General features: G+C 34.1%; 1 protein-coding gene across 1 annotated transcript; it reads left to right on the top strand.

The window, feature by feature from the left end:
• Positions 1 to 3,770: 3,770 nt before the first annotated feature.
• On the top strand, positions 3,771 to 4,258 carry LOC114170338. The gene is made up of 2 exons (XM_028055817.1): positions 3,771 to 3,956; positions 4,040 to 4,258. The coding sequence occupies exons 1-2, from the start codon at positions 3,771 to 3,773 to the stop codon at positions 4,256 to 4,258; spliced, it is 405 nt and encodes a 134-aa protein (XP_027911618.1).
• Positions 4,259 to 12,314: the final 8,056 nt, after the last annotated feature.

Raw genomic sequence — 12,314 nt, 5'->3', positions numbered from 1 at the left:
TGAAAGATGGTGATGGTGGAAGAACGGAGATGGAGATGTGGTAGAAGGTGTTGTGGGGTTGAGAGTGATAAAGATGAAAAAGTGTATAATGCACTGAGTTTAAGTGGAGAAAGAAGACAATTCAAAACATAATATACAGAAGGTATTTTTCTTTTTCTTTTTTTTAAATACATTTTGAAATGTATATTTTTTTTTAAATCTATAAGGTATGTTCAAATCCATTTTTTTAAATGTTAATATCATAATATATTTTTTGAATATCTTACAGAATGTATATTTCGAAATATATTTTCAAATTCAAAAATATCTTCTAAAATGTGCATGTAAAACCTCATTTTCTTTTAAAACTCTAAACCAGCTACCATAAAATCATAAACATAGAGCTTCCTTTCCAAAACCCTTTCTCATTTACAAACCTCCATCTTTTTCATCCAAATTCTCACTCATATTCCATCCCTTTCATGATCAAAGGTCGAGGTTGTGATCGCTGCGGAGCCCTCTTCAATTCCAACCGAACAAAATCTTTACTCAGGTAGGTCGAAAATTTCACCTCATTTGATGCCCAATTTATTTTGGCAGTGCATGCAATCTTTCTTGGATTTGCCTGTGCTCCTAGAATCGTTGTTTTCACTCTTTGCTAACTAGTGACCTTTTGGTTTAGTCTGATCGTTGTTACGCTGTCTCTAGGTTGAGGATAGAGGTTTCGCGAGTTCGAAGATGACTTGAGGATTCTTAGAGTTTTGGTCTATCTTCGAATCTGAGGGAAGCTAAACCTTACTTTTTGCATGATGTTTTTGTTTGAATGTCTGGTTTATGTTGATGTTGTGTTTGGTAGCTCAAATTGATCTGTTGATGTTGTTCTTTGTGGGTGTTCGATGAAAAATTCCTAATTTCATGTTTGGGTTGGTATGAGTTAGAAAAATTTGTGGGTTTTGTTGAATGCATGTGATTTAAGATAAATTTAATGGAAATTGAGGTTGTAACGTGGAATTGGAAATATTTTTGACTTATATGAGGCTTAAAATGGGTTTTAGGTTCATTTGACGCTGTCAAATTGTAGAATTTGAGTTTTTGCGTTATGCAAACTCGCTGGGCGAGCCTAATATCTTGTTGGGCGAGTTGGGCTTTCCAACTCTAAGTCATCTCTAAAAATTTTGAATTCTTGCTTTGCTAACCGTCAAATCAAGTTGAAATGTTTACAGTAGGCCCTAGACACTTGATGCTTTGTTTTGACTGGTGTGATTTTTGTTTGAAAGTGTATAGTGAAAGCAATTTTTTTTTTGTAAGGTTCCCATAGATTAGGTTGTTGGCAGCTTTGACCTTTGTCACTTGGTTAGTGCATGACTTTTTCTATAGGTACCCAATTGGATTGATTCTTTTTGCATTGAGTTCTTGATTCAATTATCTTTCATGTGAATGTCAGAACATGATTTTTGGAGCTTTGTATAAGTTGTAGTTTTATTTTTAAAACTGCCAATCAATTTGCATATTTTGTTGTTAAGTTATTGTGTAAATTACTTGAGATTATGTGAATGTGTGGGGATGATATGAACTTTTGGAATACAATGATGTATGAAATTGTGAATTGAGAATGATGAATGGATTTTCATGGGAAAATCCTTTTAAAGTATGTGTGCTTTGGTGTGCATTGATGTAAGGACTCAAAATTTGGAAGTTTTTCCTAACACTCTACTAATCATTGAAACTCATGTAAAGAAAAATGAATTAGGAGTTGAGAGTAGCAGGAGATCCTGGTTGGAAGAACCATATGTAGTTTTAGGAACCTGTATAGGATTAACCTTGTGCGTGGAGGTTATCCATCACAAGTGTCAAAACTTCCAAGTAGCTCTACGTCAATGCTTGTTATCCGGATAATTTAGTCTAATTAGCCTTTTACGATGTGTCTTGTTGCTTATAATGGTATGAATTACTTTACTTCCTCATATGATTTAATTTGTGATTAATGGAACATTTATTTTTATATTAGCTTACCCTTTTGTGTGTGTGTGTGTGCTTCTTGTGTTGTTCTTCTTCTTTTGCAATGATTACCAATATTTGGTGTGAGCAGATGAAGTTTTAGATACTGGCTCCCCTGGTGATGGTGATGACAGTGCAGCTGCTTAGTTCTTTGAATTTGCTTTTATTGTTAAGTTATATCTTTTGAAAATCTTTTATAAGGTTTATCTTTTGCCATTTTTGGTTGGCGTTTGAAATCGTGACAATATTCTAGTTCTATGTTTGTGTCTTGGATGTCTTGGATAACTGTGATAGGAATTCCTAATGTATGATTATCTCTTGAAGTATTAAATGTGTGATATTTTCCTTTAATAGAATTTCTAGATGTTACAAAATATAATTTTTTCAAACACATTTTAATTACATTTTAGGTTGTGCAATTTAAAAAGTTTTTTGGATTCATAAATACATTACATAATATATATTTTGAAATATAATTTTTAATATCTGATATGTATATTTTAGAATATATTTTTTAATTCAGAAATACGTTCTTGAATTTGCATTAAAAAGAATGGAGGTATAGGAATAACTTTTACTTTTTATTATAATTTTATTTATGGGAATTTGGGATTTGTGAATTCCATAAGAGTGGAGGAAGAAAAAAAGGAAGTCAAACCCAAAGACAATATGCCACTGAAACCGACAGGCCCAAAGTTTAAAAGAGGCCCAATTTGTTTTAGTACCCATGGTTGTGGTGCCAAGAATTAAGATTAATAATTTATGCTTTCCTCTTCACACTTCACTGGATAAATTCGGAAAACAATACATTTATAAAATTTTTTGAATATTCTCCTTTTTCATATTGTATTATAAAATTATAAACTATTTGCTTATTATAAAAAGGATTTTTTATAAAGATCAAAATTTGATCATCTTATCTGCCATAATATACTGTAAATATGTAAATAAAACTTAAACAATATTAATTTAAAAATTGTGATTGAAAAAAATTTCAGATGACCAACCAGTCAATTTTGTCACGCATATTAATGATCAATACAATCATATACTCTTGTTTGTAAAATCTTCAAAAGTTAAAATAAAATAGAGATGTGACAAGTTTATAATAATTGGTAAACACCTATTAATGAAAATTGTATTAATTAAATAATTAAATAAAAAAGCCTAGAAGCATTGGCCCTCAAAACTCTTTTTTTTTTCTTTTTTTTAATCAAATTATACCGTATAAACTTAATCGTGTATTAGTGTAAAGTACTTTTACAGAATATTCGTTCATAAAAAAAAATATTAAATGTTTTGAGATAACCAATACTTTTTTGATAAACTATTTTCAAAGAAATACACATTTTAAAAATTAATTATAAAAATAATTTGATTACTTAAAATTATAAATTTTAATTTTTTTTTACCTAAAATGTAAGAGCATTTTATCAAATTATACTGTATAAACTTAATCGTGTATTAGTGTGAAGTACTTTTACAGGATATTCGTTCATAAAAAAAAGGCTTAAATGGTCTTTTGGTCCTAGTTTAGGACCACTTTTTTCACTTTGGTCCTACCTTTGAAAATGTTTTTAGTTTGGTCCTACTTTTTGTAATTAATTTTCAATCAACTCCTTTTCGTTAACTCCGTCAAAATCGTTAACGGAATAGTGCCAGCGTGGTGATATTGTGTGACATGGATACTGTTGATTGACATGTCCGTTTGCACTGTTATTGCCAGATTTTAAATTGAATTTTAGGGTTTGTGTGTTCATTGTAGTTTAGGGTTCCATTTCAGCTGAAAACCAATGTCTCGTGGGGCATCTTCGTCTTCTCGCAACAGTTGGGTTCATCGGATTTGCAATTCCTGCCATGGTGGTTCTAGGGTTTCAGGGTCACCCCCAATTTGTGATTGCGGAGACATTGCAGTGGTGCGCACAGCTAGAACTACAAAGAATTTGGGTAAACAATTTTGGGGCTGTGCGAACTTTAAGGTTTGTTTCCCATTGTTCGGGTTTGGGTGTTTCTATCACTTTCAGTCTTTCACTTTCATCTTCATGGTTTTTTTGTGTTGCAGAGATGTGGTGAAGATGTGTTGGGATGCAACTTTTTCAAGTGGTGTTACGAAGAGGGTGCTGATGAGCGAGATGCCATTATCGCTAGGCAAAGGCAGAAGATTACTTATATTGAAAATGCATTGACTGTTTGGAAAAAACGGATGCAACTGTCATTAGCTGTGATAGGTGTTCTTATTGTAATGATTGTAGTTGGTTTTATGGGTTGTAATTGTCGTTGACTATGTTGAATAATTACTTCAATGAATGAATGATATTCCTTTATCTTTAATTACATATTCTGAGTTGTTGAAAATAGTTTAATTTGAATGAACTAAGGAACGAACAATTCTGAAAAGTTGATAAAATTCTGAAAAGTGCAAATGATAATGCATTACTAATTAAGGCTTGTAAGCATTCCATCAAAATATCAGTGATCAAAATCCAGAAATTGTTAAAGTACATCATGATTTCCAATTATCACATTGACAATACATAACAAAATATTCCCTCCCCCAAAATACATTCATTAATCTCATGATGGACATGGTGGCCTTCTTATTTGCATTTTTGGCCTCATCTTTCTAATTCCATAAGATGGTTGGCTTGGCTGTTGTACTGCAGTGTTTGGTGGTGGTCCTGGTGCAGGTGGGGTTGGTGCTGCAATTGGTGGGGTTGGTGTTGCAGGTGGAGTGGGTCTTGCAGGTGGTTGACTTGGTGGTGGTTCACTTTGTGTGGGTTGAGTTGGTTGTGGTTCACTTTGTGTGGGTTGAGTTGGTTGTGTTGCTGCAGCTTCAGTGGGACGTTCTGCACAGCCATGGACAGGAAGTGCTGGACAATTGTTCCTCTTGTGCCCAAGTGCGCGACAAACTGAACATCTCTTTCTATGACCACCTGGCCTCATTTGAGTGTTATCTTTTGTAAGTTCCCAAGCTTCCAGCCTTCTCTTCTTCTTTGGTCTCCCTGGCAGCCTTCTTTTAAGTGGTGGTAGAACATCAGGAAAGGCAGTTGTTTCCCAGAAAAGTTGGCCATTGGCAGGAAGAACTATGGAGTTGTATATCTCTTCATATGTTGTACGTCTGAACCAATGTGGAATGTAATCTTCTGCCTTCAAGTTGAGGAAGTTCAGTGCAGCAATTTCATGGCAGCATGGGATCCCACTAATGAGCCATTTCCTGCAGCTGCATTCCTGGCTTTCTATGTTGACTGTGAACTTGTCTCCAATTAATGAGACATGCCTAACTTCAAACAGCTTCTGACCTGACCAACTGCAGGATGATCAAAGTGAAAAATTTTAAACTTAAAGTAGGACCTTATTGAGAAGAAGTTAACCTTAAAGTAGGACCAAAGTGAAAAATTTTAAACCTAAAGTAAGACCATATTGAAAAGAAGTATACTTAAAGTAGGACCAAAGTAAAAATTTTAAACCTAAAGTAGGACCATATTGAAAAGAACTTAACCTTAAACTAGGACCAAATTGAAAAATTTTAAACCTAAAGTAGGACCAGATTCGAAAGTACCTTGGTATCCAATACTTAGTTTGTTCAGACTCTTTTGACAATCTGGCGCGTATCTTAGGGCATATATCTCCCTCGTACTTCTGCACCTTGGATCTATTCTTGGACCACCTTTTCATAATATACAAACGAATGTCTTCCAACATTGAGATGATTGGCTTGAACCTTGCATCCACAATTACGCTGTTGAAGGCTTCACTCATGTTGTTTACCAACGTGTCACATTTGGCTTGCATGGTAAACCTAGACCTGGACCAATATCTGCCAATACAAATTTGTTAATCCATTGTTAATCTGGAGAATCAGTGATATTGCTAACTAACCTTGGTGGTATTGCTATTAGGTATTTGAAGGCCTCCTCGTTCACTTCTTTAATGTTATGCATTTCTCTTTCCCATGCTCTTGGGTGCGTGCAGGTTGCAACCTTCCACATCAAGCTTTTTAGTTGCTTGCTTCCAAACTTCTTTCTGAAATTGCTGTACAAATGCCGCATACAAAACCTTTGCTCAGCGCCAGGCAGTAGGTCTTGTATGGCAGGAAGCAAACCCTGTGTATATACTAGTCAGTTAGTTTTCATATTACAAAAATAGAAGAACAATGAACACAAAAAATATGGAAACATATCACCTTTTGCTGGTCGGACATAAATGTGCAGAACCTACATACATCATGACCTCCCAGGTCCTCAATCAACAACTCCAGGAACCAGGTCCATGTGTCTTTGTTTTCAACTTCAACTACTGCGTAGGCTATAGGAAGCATCTGGTCATTTGCGTCACGACCAACAGCAGTGAGTAGCTCACCCCCATATTGTCCTTTCAAAAAACAACCATCAAGGCCTATGATGGGTCGACAACTGACAAAGCTATCCTTGCATGCCTTTAGACATGTGTAAATTCGCATGAAAATCTTCTCATCATTAAAATCTTCCACTTTAATTTTAACTGTAGATCCGGGATTTGATCTGATTATCTCATGAGCATAATCATAAATCCTTCTATACTGATCTTTAAAAGATCCTTCAACCACCTTCGCTGCTAGTTGCTTTGCCCTATTAGCCATTGAAACTGAGACCTTTGTATTCCATTTCCTTGCAGCTTTATTACGTATATCAACCAGCTTCAAATTAGGATTTTCTATTAATGTGTTGTTTAAGGTTTTACTCAACCATTTTGAATTCATCAAATTTATACTAAATTCTCTGCTGCACTTATGACGGTTTTGAACCTTCCTAAGCTGCCATGTTTGACAGGAAACCAGAAATCCACAATAAAGGGACCAGTCGCACTTCCCTTGAGCCCCTAAACATATCACCCGCACTCTTTCCTTGTCATTTTTGTCAAACTTCAAGTTCCTACCAGCATGAACAACATACGTTCGTACACCATCAACAAACTGTTCCTTGTCCACAAAGGTTGTCCCCACCTCCCATTTGTAATCAGCCATGGACTTTGGTTTCTTAAATGTACCAAAATAACCACTCATCCCATCATGTTCTGTCTCACTACCACTGCCTTCAATGCTACATAACTCTTCTGACTGCCAACTATTATCAGACAGTCCTCTATCTCTACTCCTACCATCATTTTCTGATTCACTTGCACTGTCTTCACTATCATGGTTGTGTGAACTAGGACCAACTTCGCCTGACCCCAAACCTTGACCATAATCAACATCTGTTTCTACATCAACTACGCCTTCAGTAACTACATTACCACAACCCCATTCGTCTCCATCACTTTCTCCTATACAGACTGCATCAGAATCAATCCAACTATCAACCTCAACCCTTTCATCATCACAATCCCTTTCATTATCCAGCCCTTTATCAACTCCAACTTCTACTTCAACTGTACCCACATTCTGAACTCCCACTTCTGCTTCACCAATACCAACATTCTCACCTCCAACTTCTTCTTCACCTGGTCGCACATTCTCAACTCCAACTTCTTCTTCACATGTGACCACATTCTCAACTCCCATAACAGCGTCAGCTACAATCTCAAGAGAAGGAGAACCACACCTCCTTAAACTGTCAACCACTTCACCTTCATCTGATCCAATTTCAGTGTCTTCGTTCCTAGCATCATCAACTGGAGTAGAAGTTACATCTTCAGGTGGAGCAGACCAGACTACAATCTCAGTTCCTAGTACCTCAAATTCACTAACAGCATGACTGTTTTCTCCACTCTCTACAGGTCTCCCATCATCTCCTTCAGGTTCCACTATATTATCATCTACCTGGGCTTCATCAACTCCATGCACAACAAACATATGCACTTCACCATAATGCCTTGCGATATGAAGCATATTAAGTGCACCCCTGTCATCATTCAAAGGGTGCAACAACATCTCTACACAATAACACAATCCCTTTATGCTATGATACCCCATTTCCTTAAGAGACCCCAATATTTCGAAATAACTCCAGCGGTCAGGATCGCATGACCAATGAGTAGTTTCTCCACCAACATACTTACACCACTCATTTTTAGCAAATTCACCACGGTGGTGGACCACAACCTCAAACCTTTCATCCGACATTGGAAACACAAAAAAACACACAAAAAAACCTGCAAATGGTAAACAATGTTTAAATGGGGGGAACAAATACGCTTTCTATAACCGACAAACCGACAAACCGACAAGTAACCATGAAACCCACCCACCACAGATAGCGACAACAGAAGCAATTAAAAATGGTGGGTCACCAGCGAAAACAATAAACAATGCAGCACCGATTATACAAAACCCTAATCATTAACACTAAACCCAATCAATTCTGACAAACAGCACGACATACCTTCACGATGAGATCGCTATTCCCTCCGCACCGATTGAACAAAGATGAGCGACGAAATTTGGATGCCAAAATCCCTGATAAATCCACAATTGAACAAAGACGAGCCCCAAATCCACAATTTCAAATAGCGACAACGAAATCCCTAATTGGACCCCCAAATCCACAATTTCAAAGAGCGACGACGAAATCCCTAAACCTAAACCCAATTTAATGAGAGATTAACCTTAAACGAATCCGCAATTTCAATTAAATAATCAGCACAGTGCAAACGTCCACGTCACTGAATAGTATCCACGTCACACAAAATCATCACGCTGGCACTGTTCCGTTAACGATTTTGACGGAGTTAATGAAAAGGAGTTCATTGAAACAAAATTACGAAAAGTAGGACCAAATTGAAAACATTTTCAAAAGTATGACCAAAGTGAAAAAAGTGGTCCTAAACTAGGACCAAAAGACCATTTAAGCCTAAAAAAATATTAAATGTTTTGAGATAACCAGTACTTTTTTGATAAACCGTTTTCAAAGAAATACATATTTTAAAAATTAATTATAAAAATAATTTGATTACTTAAAATTATAAATTTAATTTTTTTTTACCTAAATGTAAGAGCATAGTTGACTCAACATAATTTAATTATGATCATTATATTCAATTGAATATATTTTCCAAGATCCATTATTAAATTATAAACGTTATACACTCAAAATTTTATGCAGTTTGAAATTATTTTCTTTTTTATATATCACACTATAAGAGAAATAATACTAAGGTTATTTTTGGCATTTCCGGCGGTTTTAACCTCCACTAAAGACGTTACCCACGGTTTTGTTTTTTTTCTAGAAAAGTCAGCGTCGTTAACGGATTACTGACAATTTTCAGCAATCCCTGGTAAAGCAGTATTTATCGGCGATTCTGCAACCCCCGCTATTTACCAGCAGTTATGGAACCCCTGTTACTTACTAGCGGTTTTGGAACCCCTGTTACTTACCGACGGTTATGGAGCCTCCACTACTTACCAGCGGTTCTGAAACCCCCACTACTTACCAGCGATTTTGGAACCTTCGCTACTTTCTGGAAGTTTTTCAAACCTCTGTTGGTTTTCAATTTCAATAAATTTCAATGTTTTTAAATCCCTGGTGGGGTTTTTTCACTCCTACAATGCAATTCATTATTTATAGATGACTTTTGCTTGGTGTTTTAAATCCCTTTAATTTTATTTGTTGCACTTTTTTAATCCACTTAATTTCTGAAACATATCAAATAATAAACAAAAATTCTAAATTTTTGATATTTTTTTATAACTAGATATAATATATAAAAATAAGAATGTTTGTCTGTTCAAGGTAAACAATAAAATTTAGATGTTCAAACTAGTGGAATATTACAATATCTTTGTTTCTTCATAAAAGTAAAATAGTAAAAGTCTAATATAACATTCTTCGACTATCAATCTTGATCTTGATCTAAATCATTTGTTTCTTCATTAGGAACACTCCTTTGATTAGACACCTAACATAAAAAAACATAATTAGTAACATTCATTACAATATAAAATATATATTAATATACTAAAGATTTAAATATTACCGGTGATGAGGGAGTACAAGATGCTATTGATGAAGAGGTGGTTATACTATAGCGATCTTTTAAGAACAAATCCTACTGCTTTGTAATATTATTCGTTTGTGATTTTTGTGTTTACATGTGTGAAGGGGACAAAAGTTGTGATTCTTAATTATTTGAAAACTATGTTATGATTTTGGAAGAAGCTAAGAATAGAACAGGGAGTAAGATGCTTTGAGTGTAACATCAAATTCCCATGCAATCTAACACGATTTGTTCCGAACCTCTTTCTGACCTTGAGCCTTGTGTCAAGCACTATTATGAAAGGATTTGATTCAGTTAAGAGGAAACTAAAATAAACTAAAACGTGTAAACTTGTATTTACTCTACCTAAGAGTATGATAAAAACATGAGAAGTCTTGATTGGATAACAATATAAATGTTGATTTGTAAATGCAATCTGTTTTAATTCTTACTAATTATTTGGTGCAACTGTGATATTTGTAGAATAAATCTCAAATACTATCTCACCAGTTTATCAAGGTACTTCAATGTTTGCTCTTGTGTATATACCTTACATTTTCTACAATCTTGATCATGGGACAAAGCATAATTCACACTTAATTGATAGCATAAATAACAATATAATTCATCAGTGCTAAAGCTAAAAATGAACTGAGAAGGATGTGATGTATTGCACAAGTCTCTTCATTCTCCAAACTCTTATAATTTATAATGGTTATAAATTATACGTAAATATCATAACATTTAAGAAGTCTGAAAAGTAATTACCTCAATAGAGGGCAACAATAGAAAACTATATTGAGGATCCCTTCCAATCATCTGTATAACTTCTTGATCACTCTCCATCCACATAACCTTCATAACTACCATGAGAGGGACCTATAGAATAATTTTAATGCAAAGAAGATAAATTTTAATGGAAAAAAGCGCTAAATGAAAGCAAATAAGTCATGTTTATAATGTAGGAAAAGTAAACATGTGTAGCAAATTGTTTCAATTGTAACCAGAATTTCTCATCTTCCATCACAATAATGGTTTTTGAGCTTATTTTCTGCGTGATGCTGGAAACAGATGTTGTTATGCTGAAAGCCAAAATAAATAAATAAAAGTTAAGAAGAAATCATTAGCCCAAATGAGGCACTATCGTACCGAGAATCAATGCTTACTTACTTTTCTTTTTTGTCAATGTATGTGATTACTCTATTTTTTGGCACATGCTCTTGTATCAAAATTACCTGGAATTGATTGGTAAAATATAAAATATTATATTATATTTAAAAATAAAAATTAATTCATTCAATTTAGTCATTGTATCTAACTTGGGAAAAGGGAATATCACCTTCTCGGTTCCTTTGATTACAAAATATCCTCCAAGATCAAGGGGGCACTCACCTAACGAAAGAAAAAAGTAAAACAGACAAGAGTTTTTGTACAAAAAAAAACACAAAGGGGAAATGAGAAAAAAAAAAAAAAATATATATATATATATATATATATATATATATATATATATATATATATATATATATATATATATATATATATATATCAAATACAAACCAAATTGAGTAAGTTCAGCTTCGTCTCTCCCCTATAATAGACAGTTACAACTCCGCAGCATGATAGGCATCTTCCCAATTTCAATGTTAAGTTATAAAAATAAAAAAAATCAAGTCAAAATTAATAGTAAGATTCATTCAGCACATTTTTACAGTACTATTTACCCTTTCGTGTTGACTTGTGTCACCAGCATTTCCACACGTATACTCAACATCAACATATATACCTTTTTTATCAGACAACATTGAAGAAAATCACAATTCAACACAACAAATAAAATTGTCATATATACACTTAAAAACTTAATCAATCTCACGTTCAGTCACTTAAATGACATATATTTGGAGTAAGACATTTTTCCCCTATCGATGGTTCTCCAACCTTCACATTTAAAAATCTGCAGACGTGATCAAAAGCATATATGAGAAGAGGAGAATAATAAGATATCAAAATAAAGAATAAAATATTTTTGTACCTTAGGTATATATGAGGATGCTTAGTAGCTACGATCATATCATTATCGCGAACTATTCTTTGTATATTGGTTTTCACAAAGGAATTAAATGAATCCAGGTGTGGCTTGGCCCATTCCATCTACCAAATGTTAAACATATCAAGTAATTATATTACTGATAAACACTAAACAATATGTGAAAATGAGTTTATACTTAATTCAACCTCTTTGTAAGGTGATGATTGCACCTCATTTATATATGATAATTTTACTTAATTTCTAACGAACATGGGATCTCTAATCCAATTCACTAGAATTGGCACACCCGTAACATGTACTTGCTTCATTATTATTGAATACACTACGACGTTTA

Source organism: Vigna unguiculata, chromosome 11 (genome assembly GCF_004118075.2).
Source record: "Vigna unguiculata cultivar IT97K-499-35 chromosome 11, ASM411807v1, whole genome shotgun sequence".
NCBI classification, from domain to species: Eukaryota; Viridiplantae; Streptophyta; class Magnoliopsida; order Fabales; family Fabaceae; genus Vigna; species Vigna unguiculata.
This window is presented reverse-complemented; position numbering and strand designations above follow the sequence as displayed.